Below are 18,757 nucleotides of genomic sequence, written 5' to 3' on the forward strand. Positions count from 1 at the left end.
ATATATTTTAAAAAAAAGAAAGAAAATAAACTTCAAGGAAACTGAATAAAGAACAAAATCAAGAGGATATATCGTGTAGGATTTCATCTATATAATGTTCACGTGTAACATAACTAGAGATGGAGACCAGGCATTAGGGGCAGGCCAGAGGGGACAGTGTGGCCCGGTGGGTGACATGAGGGAGTGCAGTGAGGATGGGACTGCTCTCAGCTGTGGTTGTGGTATTGGTTATATGAGGCAACACGTGGTAGAACTGCACATGCACATACACGCACACACGAATGCATGTCTAACTGGTGAAATCTAGAGAAGCTCTGAGCTCTCTGGACGGTACCAGTGCCATTTTCCTGGTTTTGACAGTGTACTCTAATTATTTAAGACATTAACATATGGAAAAGGGTAACTGGAATTTCCCTGAACATTTCTTTGCAACCTCCTATGAATCTAAAACTATTTTAAAGAAAAAGTTTTTTAAACAAACAAGCTGCTGAAGTAGAAGATGCAGTTGGAGAATACTGAGAGTCTTTCTAAAGCACCGTTTCCCCACCAGTGTGTCCTCAGAGGCAAGGCGAGAGCGCCTGTTCATAAACAGACCCGAGGCGCTGAGGAGGGGCAAGGGACCCAAGATGAGAAGGGCTTTCAGAACTTAGTTTAAACAAGCGAGCTCTCACAGATGACTGAACAAGAATGGAGTTGTGTGCTCTAACTGGTTTGGCTCAGTGGACAGAGCGTTGGCCTGCGGACTGAAGGGTCCCAAGTTTGATTCCAGTCAAGGCATGTACCTTGGTTGGGAGCACATCCCAGTAGGGGGTGTGCAAGAGGCAGCCGATCGATGTTTCTCTCTCATCGATGTTTCTAACTCTCTATCTCTCTCCCTTCCTCTCTGTAAAATATCAATAAATATATATTTTTTTAAAAGAACGGATTAAAAAAAAAAGAAGAGTGGAGTTGTGTTTTTAAAAAAGTGCGTAAGGAAGGTGACTCTTCAGAGCGGCGGGTAGGAGGAGTGGGAGTAGGAGGTGACAGGCAGCTGAAGTCCCGCCTTATCCTAGGGCTGAGGTGAGCGAGCAGGGAGAGCTATGACTGGAGAAGGAAGAGGGGAAAGAGGCTGAGCCTCTGGGACACCCTTTGTTTCCCGACCTGCTGCGGCCCCTCACTGCATTCCCGAGGAGCGCACCCCCGTTACCGCCTAGGACACCGTGGGAGTGGGGACTGCTCCTTGATGCCATACTTCATGTTTCTTTACCTCCTCGGCTCCAAACTCCTCTCTCCATCCCATGTCAGCACCCCTTCCCTGAGCAGACCCTGGTCCTCCCTCATTCTCAGTGCTTGGTGACTTTCATCGAAGCTTTTATTATAAAAAGCAACACAAATTAATTGAAGACAAATTAGGAAAGTGGTTGAGCAAAAATGAAAAAAAAAAGCTCCCACAACTCTTGATAACATGTTGGCAAACATCTATCTAGACTTCTTTCTGTGTGTGTGTGTGAATTTCCTTCAGTTCCATCTGTAAACTCTTCAAAGCCAATGTCCCACCTCCTCGGAAAGCAACCTCTGTCCTTCCACCTTCCTCTCTCCCTCCTTGACCCTTCACTGTCTTGCTCTTCAAGAAATTTATCCAGCCGAAACCGGTTTGGGTCAGTGGATAGAGCGTCGGCCTGCGGGCTGAAGGGTCCCAGGTTCGATTCCGGTCAAGGGCATGTGCCTGGGGTTCGGGCACATCCCCAGTGGGAGATGTACAGGAGGCAGCTGATCGATGTTTCTCTCTCATCGATGTTTCTAACTATCTCTCTGCCTTCCTCTCAGTAAAAAAATTAATAAAATATATTAAAAAAAAAGAAATTTATCCAGCTCTTGCTCCTAACCAGCTGGGACCCCGCAGCTCCTCTCCAACACCCTCCGTATACTCTCAAGCTCCCTTCCCTTTCTTTGCCACTCACAGTAGCTATCGGGCAGAAATCCAAACTGGATTAGCCCAATTACCCATTTTCCTGGCTAGATTTTGCTTATGTCTTTTCTACTACAAATGAAAGACAAAAACTAATAAACCCTTCCTCAACTTCTCACTTCCTTCCATCTACTGTTAAGAGCTGGCACTCTGGTGTGGCTCACTGTTGAGCATCGACCTATGCACCAGGAGGTCATGGGTTGATTGCCAGTCAGGGCACATACCAGGTTGCAGGCTCGATCCCCTGCAGGGGGTGTGCAGGAGGCAGCTGATGGATGTTGATGTTTCTATCTCTCTCTCCCTCTCCTTTTCTCTCTCTCTCTCTCTAAAAATCAATAAAAACATATTATTTTTAAAAGGGAGAAAAAAGTTTTTGGACTCGAGCCATGCAGCCTGAGTTTAAATCTCAGCTCTGCCATCACTAGCTGTGAGAACTGGTTAGTTTCCTTACCTGTAAAATGGGGGCAGTAACAGCACCTACTTCACAGAGCTGATAAATTAGTTAATATACACAAAGTAATTAGAATAGTACCCAGTAAATGTTAAGATTATAGAAGTATCAGATATTACGTTTTATTTGCTATTAAAACTTCTTTAAAAGGCTGTCTATATTCATTATGTCTACTTCTTACCTTTCCATTCATCTTTACCATTTTTTTTCTATTAAAAGAGTGTACATGGTTTTAAAAGTAAACTGATTCTTTGAGAAATTTGAATATATTTTAATGTACCCACTGTGGTCTGGCCTCCACTGTTCCTTTTTCCTTTTAGTTTCATTTCTTTTTTAAAATATATTTTTTATTGATTTGGTCTGGCCTCCACTGTTCCTTTTTCCTTTTAGTTTCATTTCTTTTTTAAAATATATTTTTTATTGATTTCAGAGAGGAAGGGAGATGGAAGAGAGAGAGAGAGAGAGAGAGAGAGAGAGAGAGAGAGAGAGAAGCATCAATGATGAGAGAAAATCTTTGTTCGGCTGCCTCCTGCACACCTCACTGGGGATCGAGCATGCAGCCCGGGCATGTGCCCTGACCGGGAATCGAACTGCGACCTTCTGGTTCATAGCTTGACGTGCAACCACTGAGTCACAGCGGCTGGGCTCTTTGTCATTTTTTAAAATCCTCAACTGAGGATATTTTTCCATTGCTTTTTAGCAAATGGAAGGGAGGAAGGTGGGGAGAGAGACAAAGAGAAACATCGATGTGAGAGACACATTGATTGGATGCCTCCCTTACGTGCCCTGAACTGGACCGGGCATTGAGCCTGCAACCCAGGTCCGTGCCCTTCACCAGGAATCAAACCCGAGACCCTTCGGTCTGCAGGCAACACTCTAACCACTGAGCGCAAACCAGCTCGGGCAACAGTTTCTAATGATAAATCAGCGGCTATTTTATTGGGCTTCCCTTGTAGGTAAGGAGTCATTTTCCTCTTGCTGCTTTCAAGATTTTCTCCTTGTCTTCGGCTTTCAGCATTTTCACAATGACGTGTCTATGGGTCTCTTTATGTGGATCCTACTTGGAATCCAGTTCTTTGAGATCCCTGGGTGTGTAGGTGGTGTTCTTTGGTAAACCTGGGGAGTTTTCAGGCATTGTTTTGACTCTCTTTTTCTTGCTCTCTCAGTTTTTTGCTCCTCTCTGTGCTTTCTTTCTGGTACTCCCATTACACATATATGGCTTCACTTAATGGTGTCCACCATTTCTCTAAGACTCTTCATCTTCTTCATTCTTTTTTCTCTGTTTTTCAGTTTGCATACCTATCAATCTATCTTCAAGTTCACTTATTCCTATTCTGCCAATTCATATCTGCTGTTGAATCCCACTAGTGAATGTTTTAGTCACTTTTCAACTTCAGAATTTCTATTTGGTTTGAATAATTTCTGTTTTTTTTTCTTTTCTTAAAATATATTTTATTGAGTTTTTACAGAGAGGAAAGGAGAGAGATAGAGAGGTAGAAACATCGATGAGAGAGAAACATCGACCAGCTGCCTCCTGCACACGCCCCACTGGGGATGTGCCCGCAACCAAGGCACATGCCCCTGACCGGAATCGAACCTGGGACCCTTCAGTCCGCAGGCTGACGCTCTATCCACTGAGCCAAACCGGTTTTGGCAATAATTTCTGTTTTTATTGTTATTTTCTATTTGGTGCAACATTATCATCAAATCTTTCCTTTTTTCTTTTGTTAACCCTCACCTGAGGATATTTTTTCCCTTGATTTTTAGAGAGAGTGAAAGGGAGGGGAGGGGGGTAGAGAAGAGGAGAGAGTGGGTAGGGAGGGAGGGGAGAGAGAGAGAGAGAGAGGGAGGGAGAGGGAGAGAGAGAGAGAGAGAGAAAGAGAAACATCAACATGAGAGAGACATGTAAATTGATTGCCTCCTACACATGCCCTGACCGGGGATGGGGACTGAACCTGCAACCTAGGTATGTGAGGTATGTGCCCTTAACCAGGAATCAAACCCAAAACCCTTTGGTCCATTGGCCAATACTCTAACCACTGGGCAAAGCCAGCCAGGGCTCAAATCTTTCTTTACTTACTCAATCATGGCTTCTCTTATCTCTCCATTACATGCTTGTAATGGCTACTTTAAAGTCTTTTTGTAATAAATGCAAGATCTGGCCACTCTCACAGGTAGTGTTGTCAACCAAGAGCCCTACAATCCAGCAGTTATCCTTCAAAGACGAAAGCAAAATAGATACTTCTGGGTAAACAAGGACTGAGAGAACTTGTTGCCAGCAGACCCACCTTATAAGAAATACTAAATGAAGTTCTTTAAGCTGAAAGGAAATCGTCCCAGTTGGCAACTCAAATCCAAAGAAAAAAAAAACACCACCAGTAAAAGTAATTGTGTTCTTATAGAAGACAGTTTAAGTGAATAGTACCTCCTTCTCTTAACTGATTTAAAAAGCAATTATAGCCTGGCTGGTGTGGCTCTCAGGTTGAGCATCAACCTATGAACTAGGAGGTCACAGTTTAATTCCCAGGCAGGGCACATGCCCGGGGTTGCGGGCTTGATCCCCAGTAGGGGGCGTGCAGGAGGCAGCTGATCAAGATTCTCTCTCATCATTGATGTTTCTCTCTCTCCCTCTCCCCTCCTCTCTGAAATCAATAAAAATATATTGAACAAGAAGAAGCAATTACATATAATTGGTATACTATGTACATAGGAATGTGCTATACTTGCAACAACAGCACAGGAAAGCTGAGTGGGAGCGTGGCTGTATTGGGCTAAGAAAATAGTGACACATGGTAAAGTAGGCACCACGGTGTATTACTGTGTTTGTAGCCACAGATGTGATATTTATTTATTTACTTATTTTTTTCATGTATAGGTGCAATGTCACAGGAAGGCCACCGTATTCTGCCACCCGTGAAGAGTCAGCCCCAGCTGCTGTTACAGAGGAGCCATTCTCCAGGCGCGCTGCTCTCTCCACACCCAAGCACAGACGTAGTATTTGTAACACACCAAAGAAGTGGGTAAAGAAAACAGAGCTACATGGGAGTAACAAACCTGAAGAAGATTCTGCTTTACCATGTTTATATAAAACCTAGAGTAGCCACGGTGGGGGTGAGACTGGGTCTGGAGTGCCTATGACGTGAAAGAGAAGTTCCCTGCCCACTTCTCGCACCTTTGTCCTCCACACCCCAGGAGCAAACACCTTTTATTGCTTTTAGTTGTTTCCTTCTGGGATCTACCTTCATGTTTCTTTTTTTTTTTTTTTTAAATATATATTTTATTGATTTTTTACAGAGAGGAAGGGAGAGGGATAGAGAGTCAGAAACATCGATGAGAGAGAAGCATCGACCAGCCGCCTCCTGCACACCCCCCACTGGGGATGTGCCCGCAACCAAGGTACATGCCCTTGACTGGAATCGAACCCGGAACCTTTCAGTCCCCAGGCCGATGCTCTATCCAGTGAGCCAAATCGGCTAGGGCTACCTTCATGTTTCTAAGTAATAAGCATGTATGGCTATTTCATGGTTTATCAATAAAGGCATTGATTGTTGACTTTTGGTTACAGCCGATAAGGACGTAACTTCAAGCCCACGTATTCTCCCTACCTTGCCCGCTCCTGTCTCCTCAAAGTCATTACATCACAGCTTTTGGTTAGAGCAATATTTTGTTTACCTCACAATGACCTTAAAAATACCAGAATATGGGATTGAGTTAAGTATGTACAATGATGACATGTCATTTCCTAACTAATTTGCTGTTTTCCCCTCTAGAGTTAATAACTGACCTGTTTTTTGAACTTAAATTCACGTCCCTACCGTTATTTCTTGCCAAACTTCACAAAAGAATCATTTAACTCCTCTGGATACTATTCTTCAAAAGAACAAACAAGTCAGAGGCTCCTCAATACCACCTTCCCACTGGAGGTCTCTCTCTGGACCCGCTTCCACCTGCTGCAGGGCTGTTGGGCTGGCACCTTCCTCTGCCTCCCACTCGGCTTCGCTTCCTCTCTGCACCCTCTCCCTTTCTTCCCACCTTCTCCCTCCCTTGCTTGCGTTCCTTCCTTTCAAACCTTTTCTTTTCTTGGTTCCCTCTTCACTGCTGAGGAGCACATCTCCTAGCGCTTCCAGACCAACGGAGCATAAGACTTACACGTCTGAAAACATCCTTCTTTATGCTGCCTTCCCCTATGGTTATTAGTTAGGCTGGGTTTATCGACTGGAAAAAATTTTCCTCAAAATCTGGGAGGCGTTTGGAGCATCTCTCAAACAGCCAGTGACCCTATTATCTCTAAAAGCCTGTCGGGAGCTCTGACCACGGGTGGAGCTTTCCACTCAGCGGGCTTCCTTAGTGACCTGGACTGGGCAGGACTGCTTCACGGAGGGGCCCACATATCGGTATCTGTGTGTCTTTTGAAAAGGGATCATTCCATTTTTCTTTTTGTGTATGTGTGTTAATCCTCACCCAAGGATATTTTCCCATTGATTCTTAGGGAGAGTGGAAGAGAGAGGGAAAGACAGAGAGAAACATCGATGTGAGAGAAACACATTGATTGGTTGCCTCCTGCACATGCCCTGACCAGGGCCCAGGCTGGGGAGGAGCCTGCAACCAAGGTATGTGCCCTTGACCGGGATCGAACTGGGGACTCTGGTCCACAGCCGACGCTCTCTCCACTGAGTTAAACCGGCCAGGGCGATCATTCCATTTTTCCAGAGAGGAAGTTTCCAGTCTCCTGGCTGCCAGGGCTCTGGGATCTGAGCAGCTGCTGGGTGGCAAGGGTCTGCCTCTCTGGGTCTCCCCCCTGGGGCTCCTCTTCCCCTCTGTGTACTTCCTGTCTTTCACTGCACCTGGGTCCCTGGCTGTGGAGAACGAACTTCCCAACTCCTGCCCAGATAAGGAAGCGCTAGGATGGGAGTAGGTCCTGGGAGTCTTCCTCATGACCGGTCCCTGTTTTCAGCCTCACACCTCATCTCTGTCCTCTGTGGTGCACGGGCCTCCAAGTCCTTCCTGTGCCTTTGGGGCTCTGCAGTGTGAAGGGCTTGTTCCTTAGCATCGCCCTTGCAGGTATTTTGCTACACGATTTCCTTAGCCCTGCTCACTTCTCCATTCACTTCCATCTTCCAAAAGTGTGATGCAATATCTCATTTGCTGTGGTCTCCCCTCTCCTTCTCTTTGTCCTTGTGCTTATGCCATTTTTATTCCTTTATTCTTATTTTGGTGAGGTTTTGGGAGAAAGCAGAGGTAAAAGCATGTGTTCAATTTGCCATCTTTAACCAGAAATCTCCTGTCCCACTAATTACTCCACCAGCTGCGGTCTAGCTCCTGCCCTTCTGAGCGCACTCAAACAGCATGTCCTCGTGGCCTCGCTGATGAGCCAGGGACACCTTCCGCTCTGTCCACGCCCTCTCAGCACCGCTGTCCTCGATGCCTGTAACACCACCCTCCTGACCTTTCTCCCACTCCCAGGCAATTTCTTGTCAGTTGTCTTCTTCAGAGGCTCCTGGTCCTTTTTTATCCTTCATCTATCTGTCAACCCTGGGAATCTCACTCTTCCCAGACTTTTTGCTTCCCTTTTTATGCTGGTGACTCCCAAATCATCACCTCCAGTCTAGACCTTCAAACTTATTCTTTCAATTGCTTCCTGGATATAACCTTTAGGTGACACACAGGAGCCTAAAGCATAGCGGAGCCAAAATCCCTGCCGGCGCTTTACACTCCACCACCCTTGCCGGATCTGTTCTTCCTCCTGGATCCTTAATATCACTTGCTGGCATCACCATCTAACCAGTTGCCCAAGCTAAAAACTTGGAAATCATTTGATTTATATATTGAAAAATATATAAAATAGTTATATAAATATATATGCGGCATATAAATTTTCATTCTAGGAAACTTCAAACATATATAAGAGTAGAACGGATGGTCTCAACGCCCAAGCTTATTATGACTATCTGGCTAATCTTGCTTCATCGGTGATCCCCACTGCTTCCCCTTCCCAGATTCTTCTAATGGACCCATCAGCCTCCTATCATTTCATCAGTGAGGAGTTAGTAGGGATCTCTGAAAGCTGAGGTCGTGGGGTCTCTCTGACTGCTCTCTCCCTTAGTGCTAACATTCACTGCTGACAATTTATCTCAAAGGCTCCCCTCAGACTTCAAGACACACTGGCCACTGGCCACAGGCCTGCTGCCTGCACTTTCAGATCTTCCTCTGCCCTCACTCCCTGCACTGCAGCCACCACAGGACCTGCAGTTCCCCGGAGATCCCATCGGCTGCACATGTTACCCCTGCTGCCCACCGTCCCTTCACCATCTCCTCTCCCAGCTAGTTTGTATCCTGACGCTTGTCACCTTGACTGTGGTGCCTCTGACACCCCCCATCGCATGGACTCTCTTCCCTCCCAGGCTGGGAGCTCTCTGAGGCAGGAATCATGTCTGACTTCTGAATCACTGAAATGTCATACAGTGCCTGGGACGAGGTAGAGCTCACTTATTTGTAGGGCGAATGAACCAATTAAGGACATGTCAGGGGAATAAATGAAAGGTTAATTGCAGAAGAGAGGGCAGGTGAAGACCTGGGGAGAGGCAAGGGACACATAGGGATTGAAAACTCCAGAGCCTAAAGTTTGGGAGGCTAGGGAACAGTAATAGCAAGGACAACAATGGGAGAAACTTGAAAAGCAGGCTTGCTTTCCAGAGGTGATAGGGAAATCAGCAATTTCGTTCATGTTAACGTCATGTATTGGTGGACTAGCCAATAGCACAGTGACTTAGGAATGGAAAAAGGAAGGGAAACAGCCATAGCATAGGGAGGGAGCATGAGCACACAGAAGGGCTGTCAAAAGTAAATGACAGCACCACGGCATGAAAGGGAAAGGGACCCAAAGAGCCCTGTGAGTGCCTGTCTGTGAGCATGTGCGCACTGGGCATTTCTTCTTTTTTTATATTTTTATTGATTTCAGAGAGGAAGGGAGAGGGAGAGAGAGAAACATCAATGATGAGGGAGAATCATGGATTCGTTGCCTCCTGCACGCCCCACACTGGGGATCGAGCCCACAACCTGGGCATGTGCCCTGACTGGGAATTGAACTGTGACCCCCTAGTTCAGCGGTTCTCAACCTGTGGGTCGCGACCCCGTTGGGGGTTGAACAACCCTTTCACAGGGGTCGCGTAAGACCATCCTGCATATCAGATATTTACATTACGATTCATAACAGTAGCAACATTACAGTTATGAAGTATCAATAAAAATAATTTTATGGTTGGGTCACAATATGAGGAACTGTATTTAAAGGGCCAGAAGGTTAAGAACCACTGTCCTAGTTCATAGGTCAATGCTCAACCACTGACCCATACCAGCCAGGCCAGGCATTTCTTATTGGTCCATACAGGGACTGGGTGGTTCTTATTGATCTATACAGGGACTGGGTGGTTCTTATTGGTCCATACAGGGGCTGGGTGGGTGGTTCTTATTGGTCTATACAGGGACTGGGTGGTTCTTATTGATCCACACAGGGACTGGGTGGTTCTTATTGATCCACACAGGGACTGGGTGGTTCTTATTGATCCACACAGGGACTGGGTGGTTCTTATTGATCCACACAGGGACTGGGTGGTTCTTATTGATCCACACAGGGACTGGGTGGTTCTTATTGATCCACACAGGGACTGGGTGGTTCTTATTGATCCACACAGGGACTGGGTGGTTCTTATTGATCCACACAGGGACTGGGTGGTTCTTATTGATCCACACAGGGACTGGGTGGTTCTTATTGATCCACACAGGGACTGGGTGGTTCTTATTGATCCACACAGGGACTGGGTGGTTCTTATTGATCCACACAGGGACTGGGTGGTTCTTATTGATCCACACAGGGACTGGGTGGTTCTTATTGATCCACACAGGGACTGGGTGGTTCTTATTGATCCACACAGGGACTGGGTGGTTCTTATTGATCCACACAGGGACTGGGTGGTTCTTATTGGTCCATACAGGGACTGGGTGGTTCTTATTGATCCACATAGGGACTGGGTGGTTCTTATTGGTTTATACAGGGACCGGGTGGCCATGTGTGTGAGAACACTAGAATTAAATGAGTTAATACATTAAATGAGTTAATACGTAGAACAGTGGTTGGCACATAGAAAGCACTCAGGTCTTGGTGGGTCATCATATTATTTGGACTTTGGTAATAAGGGTCTTTTTCAACTCTTACCCTCCGACCAGAAGATTCCAGGGCTTTCTTTGCCCAGGATCTCGGGGAAGCTGTGAAGACGCCTATCCTCCCTGGTAAGATCAGAAGAGATTTCGCTCTAGGATTCCTGTGTGAGTGGCGGCAGCTGAAGTCCTGAGCCAGCTGCCCTGTTGCAAAGAAATGCTAGGAGGACCAGGAACCTGGGGTGAGCCCAGAGGCGCTCGTGACTGGGAGAGTGGGACGAGCAAACAGGAAAACAAGTACCCCGGGCAGAGCTCTGAGAAGAGGCCATGGAGCAAGGAGTTCATGGACGGTGGGGGCACAGAGAGGCTGCCACAAGGGCCTCATTAATAGGGTCACAGCAACAGGTCGAAGGATGAGCTCTGAGCCAGCCCTGGGGTCCAACCAGGAGAAGATGAGGTGATGAAGTAAAGTGAGTGATGAAGCGAAGTGTCAGTGGTCGAGAGAAGGTGTGACAGGAGCAGCAATGGCTTTAGATAATTCCTTTGAAAAGGTGACAGGCTGAAGGGTGATGGGGACCTTAATGTGTTTCCTGACAGGTGAGCGAGGATGTGTGAAGGCAGGAGGAGGAATCCGTGGAGAAGGAGGAGGTAGAGAAGGGAAGGAACAGGACTCCCTGCCCAGGCAGAGGGCTAACACACACTCAGACCACCAGTAAGGATCACAGGTAAGTGCAAGTGGTGCTCAGGCACCTTCTATGAATACACACGGACTCTCTTGTGCTGTAGACAATCCCCCTGAGCCCCACTCTCTCCTCCTCTCTAGTGGAGAGCTCAGAGGAATCCGATCTAAAGGAACCCAGGGCCCCATCCCTTCCGTGTCCTCCTGCCAATGGGAAGACATAGAAACCTGTCTTGCTCTACAGCTGCACTGCCCAATAAGGTAGCCACTAGCCACACGGCTATTTGAATTTAATTATAATTAAGTTGATCTTCAGTCACATTAGCCACATTTCAAATGTTTAATAGCCTCCTGGGGCCAGTGGCCACAGAGCTCAGCACAGAGAACATGCCATCACTGCACAGGGACCATCGACACCACGGAGCTCAGCACAGAGAACATGCCATCACTGCACAGGGACCCTCGACACCACGGAGCTCAGCACAGAGAACATGCCATCACTGCACAGGGACCATCGACACCACGGAGCTCAGCACAGAGAACATACCATCACTGCACAGGGACCCTCGACACCACGGAGCTCAGCACAGAGAACATACCATCACTGCACAGGGACCCTCGACACCACGGAGCTCAGCACAGAGAACATACCATCACTGCACAGGGACCCTCGACACCACGGAGCTCAGCACAGAGAACATACCATCACTGCACAGGGACCCTCGACACCACGGAGCTCAGCACAGAGAACATACCATCACTGCACAGGGACCCTCGACACCACGGAGCTCAGCACAGAGAACATACCATCACTGCACAGGGACCCTCGACACCACGGAGCTCAGCACAGAGAACATACCATCACTGCACAGGGACCCTCGACACCACGGAGCTCAGCACAGAGAACATACCATCACTGCACAGGGACCCTCGACACCACGGAGCTCAGCACAGAGAACATACCATCACTGCACAGGGACCCTCGACACCACGGAGCTCAGCACAGAGAACATACCATCACTGCACAGGGACCCTCGACACCACGGAGCTCAGCACAGAGAACATACCATCACTGCACAGGGACCCTCGACACCACGGAGCTCAGCACAGAGAACATACCATCACTGCACAGGGACCCTCGACACCACGGAGCTCAGCACAGAGAACATACCATCACTGCACAGGGACCCTCGACACCACGGAGCTCAGCACAGAGAACATACCATCACTGCACAGGGACCCTCGACACCACGGAGCTCAGCACAGAGAACATACCATCACTGCACAGGGACCCTCGACACCACGGAGCTCAGCACAGAGAACATACCATCACTGCACAGGGACCCTCGACACCACGGAGCTCAGCACAGAGAACATACCATCACTGCACAGGGACCCTCGACACCACGGAGCTCAGCACAGAGAACATACCATCACTGCACAGGGACCCTCGACACCACGGAGCTCAGCACAGAGAACATACCATCACTGCACAGGGACCCTCGACACCACGGAGCTCAGCACAGAGAACATACCATCACTGCACAGGGACCCTCGACACCACGGAGCTCAGCACAGAGAACATACCATCACTGCACAGGGACCCTCGACACCACGGAGCTCAGCACAGAGAACATACCATCACTGCACAGGGACCCTCGACACCACGGAGCTCAGCACAGAGAACATACCATCACTGCACAGGGACCCTCGACACCACGGAGCTCAGCACAGAGAACATACCATCACTGCACAGGGACCCTCGACACCACGGAGCTCAGCACAGAGAACATACCATCACTGCACAGGGACCCTCGACACCACGGAGCTCAGCACAGAGAACATACCATCACTGCACAGGGACCCTCGACACCACGGAGCTCAGCACAGAGAACATACCATCACTGCACAGGGACCCTCGACACCACGGAGCTCAGCACAGAGAACATACCATCACTGCACAGGGACCCTCGACACCACGGAGCTCAGCACAGAGAACATACCATCACTGCACAGGGACCCTCGACACCACGGAGCTCAGCACAGAGAACATACCATCACTGCACAGGGACCCTCGACACCACGGAGCTCAGCACAGAGAACATACCATCACTGCACAGGGACCCTCGACACCACGGAGCTCAGCACAGAGAACATACCATCACTGCACAGGGACCCTCGACACCACGGAGCTCAGCACAGAGAACATACCATCACTGCACAGGGACCCTCGACACCACGGAGCTCAGCACAGAGAACATACCATCACTGCACAGGGACCCTCGACACCACGGAGCTCAGCACAGAGAACATACCATCACTGCACAGGGACCCTCGACACCACGGAGCTCAGCACAGAGAACATACCATCACTGCACAGGGACCCTCGACACCACGGAGCTCAGCACAGAGAACATACCATCACTGCACAGGGACCCTCGACACCACGGAGCTCAGCACAGAGAACATACCATCACTGCACAGGGACCCTCGACACCACGGAGCTCAGCACAGAGAACATACCATCACTGCACAGGGACCCTCGACACCACGGAGCTCAGCACAGAGAACATACCATCACTGCACAGGGACCCTCGACACCACGGAGCTCAGCACAGAGAACATACCATCACTGCACAGGGACCCTCGACACCACGGAGCTCAGCACAGAGAACATACCATCACTGCACAGGGACCCTCGACACCACGGAGCTCAGCACAGAGAACATACCATCACTGCACAGGGACCCTCGACACCACGGAGCTCAGCACAGAGAACATACCATCACTGCACAGGGACCCTCGACACCACGGAGCTCAGCACAGAGAACATACCATCACTGCACAGGGACCCTCGACACCACGGAGCTCAGCACAGAGAACATACCATCACTGCACAGGGACCCTCGACACCACGGAGCTCAGCACAGAGAACATACCATCACTGCACAGGGACCCTCGACACCACGGAGCTCAGCACAGAGAACATACCATCACTGCACAGGGACCCTCGACACCACGGAGCTCAGCACAGAGAACATACCATCACTGCACAGGGACCCTCGACACCACGGAGCTCAGCACAGAGAACATACCATCACTGCACAGGGACCCTCGACACCACGGAGCTCAGCACAGAGAACATACCATCACTGCACAGGGACCCTCGACACCACGGAGCTCAGCACAGAGAACATACCATCACTGCACAGGGACCCTCGACACCACGGAGCTCAGCACAGAGAACATACCATCACTGCACAGGGACCATCGACACCACGGAGCTCAGCACAGAGAACATGCCATCACTGCACAGGGACCATCGACACCACGGAGCTCAGCACAGAGAACATGCCATCACTGCACAGGGACCATCGACATCACGGAGCTCAGCACAGGGAACATGCCATCATTGCACAAGGACCATCGACACCACGGAGCTCAGCACAGAGAACATGCCATCACTGCTCCAGAGTCTTCGAGGCATTTCCCCTCCCTTCTACTTTGTCCTGTTCAGCTCCCTGCGCGCCAGAAGAGTCCCTCTCCAGCCCTCACACGGAATCACTGGATCTTGGTGGAAAGACCTCAGTGGGGCTCCAGGGAAGAGCCTTCCTGACAGTCTAGGCCAGTGATGGAGAACCTTTTGAGCTCGGCGTGTCAGCATTTTAAAAAACCCTAATTTAACTCTGGTGCCGTGTCACATACAGAAATTTTTTGATATTTGCAACCATAGTAAAACAAAGACTTATATTATTGATATTTATTTTATATATTTAAATGCCATTTAACAAAGAAAAATCAACCAAAACAATGAGTTCGCGTGTCACCTCTGACACACGTGTCATAGGTTCGCCATCACTGGTCTAGGACTAACTTACTCAACGTTCTATTAACCGGACATACTTCCTTCCGCCTCCTAGGACATACAGACATGTGTCTTCTGTTGTCTCCTCAGGTTACTCAATCCCCACAGATGGGGTGACACCCTGCAGAGCTCAGACACTAGCCGAATCCTGCTGGCGGCCCTCCATGCTGACGACAGGCTCCACCAGCCCTATGTCCAGGGTCTGCACGTTCCGACTTCGTCCTCTCTCCACTACCCCACCTCCAGTCTCCTCTGCCCAGGACAACCTGGTCTTTCGTGCTCCCTAACGACAGACAAGCAGCTGCCAGGGGAGCCTGTCAGGCATGCTGGGCCACAGCCCTGGGTAGTGGGAGCAGAGATGACAAAGCTGGAAAGGACCCTGACCCTCCCCAAGGTCAACCCCTCACCTGACAGATGTGACTATGGGCTACTGTGTTACCTAAGTGACAGGGAGCAGTCCTGGGGCGGGAGTTAAAGAGCACACACACCATCTCCAAGACACACGAGTGTCCAAGACAAAGCCTGGGTTCCCATGGGCTGCTCCCAAACTGCCCACCCTGGCTGATGCCTCATGCCCGTTCCAAGATCCCTTTTAGGAAACATGCAGAGAACGGCACCCACGGACCTCCTTCCACCTACAGGGAACCAGGCACCCACTGACAAGGTTAGGGAGACTGGACTCCTCCCAGGGACACCTCCCCCGCGGGCTGCTGCCTGACCCTCCTTTCGGAGCTCCCCTCGGGCCGCTCATCCTCTCATAGTTGCTCTGGGTGGATCACTTCCTGTGAGTTCGGGGTTTGAGTTTGGGCACGGCACATGACATGCTCCCACTCTCCACAGAAAATAGCCAATATCTGTCAAATTCCTCAAGGGACAAGGACGTCCCCGAGGAGCTGGAGTTGGAGGTGTCCCGTGGGAACTCTGGGAAAGGGCAGACACTCTCTCCTGGGAGGCGCCCAACCTGTGCTCCACACCAACCACTGACTGACAGCCCTGGGGATGGTAAGACGGAGGCGGGTCAGAGGGCAACCACAGCTCAGGGAGACCGTTCTCCTGTCACCCCCAGCAGGCCCCGCGGCTCACTCTGATTAGCCAGGGTTGAGAATCAAAGAAATCTCAACTCCTTCATTTCATCCCAAGGCCACTGGGATGACGAGAGCTGCCTGGCAAGTTCTCAGCTTGGAACGCAAAGGAACATCTTTCAACTCATGCCCCATCTCCAGGCCCCACCCCGCTCCCCTCAGCCTTTCCCATCAGCCACTCAGCAGCTCCTTTCCTCTCCCAGCGACTCAGGAGGAAGGCCTTGCCGAGGCTGCGGGCAGCCACTCAGAAGCAGCAACATGCCCTAAAATGGCCATGGACACTCCACAGGTTTGGCTGAAGCTCAGCTCCTGAAGGAAGGGGTAGAGCCCAGGGAGGGTGAGCTCCCCATCGCCCTGCCCCAGGATTAACCCCCTTCCGGGGACTACTCACCATTCCACAGCACCTCCAGGGAGTGGGGGGACAGCGGGATAGCCTTGTTCTCTTTTAACACAGGGCTGACGTAGGAAGCTAAGTAGGGGACAGATGTCCAGATCTGGTAAAGGAAAAGGGGGGACGGTGGATGAACAAACAAGACTGGACTCACTCTCTCCTCCATTGATCTTCAGGGCCCAGCTCTCTCTCTCTTTCCTGTCCTCATCACCTTCTTTCATTCCTGAGGCTCCTGCTCCCTATGGCACCGAATCCAGAGCCGGAGGAAAGGGGTGTCCAGGCGGAAGATGAGAGCCAGAGCACTGCGTCCCAAGGTGTACCCAGGTCCCAGCACTCCCTACAAATGCTCTGGAAACTTCAATGAACACGCTGAGCCTGCTTCCTCATTAGGAAAATGGGTGTCAGCTGGGATGAAGGTACATGAATGAATGAACATTTATTCAGCACTTACGTGCCAGGCAATGCTGTCCAGGGTGGCGAACATCTGGCCTGCGGGCCATATAAGGCCCATGATATCATAAGGCATTAGGGGTGAGGTAATTAAATATTTGATCAAATATAGAATAATTTTTTAATATGTATATTTTTTTATTTCAGAGAGGAAGGAGAGAGAGAGATAGAAACATCAATGATGAGAGAGAATCATTGATCAGCTGCCTCCTGCACGCCTCCCACCAGGTATCAAGCCTACAACCCAGGCATGTGCTCTTGACCGGAATGGAACCTGGGACCCTTCAGTCTGCAGGTGGACACTCTATTCACTGACAAAACCTGCTAGGGCTGATTGCCAATTTTTTGCTTATTTTAACCTGGGACCCTTTAGCCCCCTCAGGCCCGCTCTATCCACTGAGCCAAAGCGGCTAGGGCAGCAGGCTAATTTTAAGTTGATAATTTTGTATGGCCCATGAATGATGTTAATAAATATCCACATGGCCCTTGGCAGAAAAAAGGTTCCCCACCCCTGGTCAGGCAGTCAGCCCCTCCCTTGGTCACTCCATGTGGCTCCCTGCCCTGCCAACACCTATTCACCTTGGCTGCGTTAACGAGTCTCCAAGCCTTGAGCAGGCCGAATCCGTGCTGGTGGCTATGGCTGAAGCCTGCCTCGTTGGTGACCCAGTCTGCACGGCGATCCTCGTACTGAGGACAGAGGTCCCGATTAGTCTCCTGGATTTCCAAAATGGTCTCAACACCCAGCTCTGGCCTCCCCGCGCACCCTGCTGCTGCTCCAGTCCAGACTCTCCCACTACAGCTACTGGTTATGGCTCCGAGGAAATGCCCCATGATGTCACACCCCAACGGCCTGCTTCCAGAGAGGGAGCCAGGAGTCAGGCTCCAGTGAGGAAGCCCAGCCAGAGCTCTGCTCTGCAGGTGAAATGGCATCATCAGAAATCGGTACCAAGGAGTTGAGGTCTCTGGTGACGGACTCCCCACCCCTGTTCTACACACATGGGACTCTGAAAGGGATTTGGCATCTAACACCTGGAACCTGGAGCCAGAACTTGGGGGTCTGCCTGGTGGCATCTCACCTGGGTGGCTGTGAAGACAATGATGTGCTGGACATCACGCCAGGTAAGGCAGGGCCGCACCTGCAGCATGAGGGCTATCATGCCGGCTGCCAGAGGGGCTGCAGCTGAGGTGCCTGTGTGGCCCTCAGTGCAGCCTGTGCCCTTCTGAAGGTCCCAGTCAGTGGTCACCTGGGCAGTGGGACAGGAGGGCACTGTGTTAGACTGCGCTCACAGCACTGTGGACAGCAGGGTACAGCCTGGCCCATCCTTTGGGAGAGCTGAGTCTTTGACCAGCGGGAGGCTGCTAGCAGGTCCAGGTGAAGGAGACCTCAGTGCTCTGGGCCTCACAAGGACTCTCAGGAGAGCTGAGGAGGGCAAATCCAATTGCAGAGGGACTGAGCGGGGCTGGTTGTAAGGAAGGAGGCGGAGGCGTGCGAGGCCTATGTGCCGGGGACAGTGTGCTGACTCCTGCTGCTCCAGCGATCCAATCCCAAATTCCCCATCCCAGCCCCCACTCCCAAGCCTCCAGACCCCACAGCCATGCCAGACAGAGGAAGTGGGCAGGAGCTCCTGGGCCGGCTGGAGCTGGGACAACAGTGACGGCACCATTCAAGGAAATCCAACTTGGCGGCTTGGCGATAGGAGCTGCAGTGACATCAGTGCGAACAAAGCGAGTGTGTTC

The 18,757-nt window shown here is 50.2% G+C and overlaps 1 protein-coding gene across 3 annotated transcripts in view; it reads right to left on the minus strand.

Annotated features, from left to right (window-relative positions):
• PCSK7 (proprotein convertase subtilisin/kexin type 7) overlaps positions 1-18,757 on the minus strand; it is a 36,690-nt gene that overhangs the window by 5,463 nt on the left and 12,470 nt on the right. For all 3 annotated transcript variants that reach the window (XM_006761557.2, XM_015562488.1, XM_015562489.1), the window contains exons 10-12: positions 18,097-18,264; positions 17,600-17,707; positions 16,571-16,673 (exon numbers count right to left, since the gene is read on the minus strand). In XM_006761557.2, the coding sequence (XP_006761620.1) occupies positions 16,571-16,673; positions 17,600-17,707; positions 18,097-18,264 (379 nt within the window). The remainder of the gene's footprint in view (positions 1-16,570; positions 16,674-17,599; positions 17,708-18,096; positions 18,265-18,757) is intronic.

Source organism: Myotis davidii, unplaced genomic scaffold (assembly GCF_000327345.1).
Source record: "Myotis davidii unplaced genomic scaffold, ASM32734v1 scaffold97, whole genome shotgun sequence".
In the NCBI taxonomy this organism is placed as follows: Eukaryota; Metazoa; Chordata; class Mammalia; order Chiroptera; family Vespertilionidae; genus Myotis; species Myotis davidii.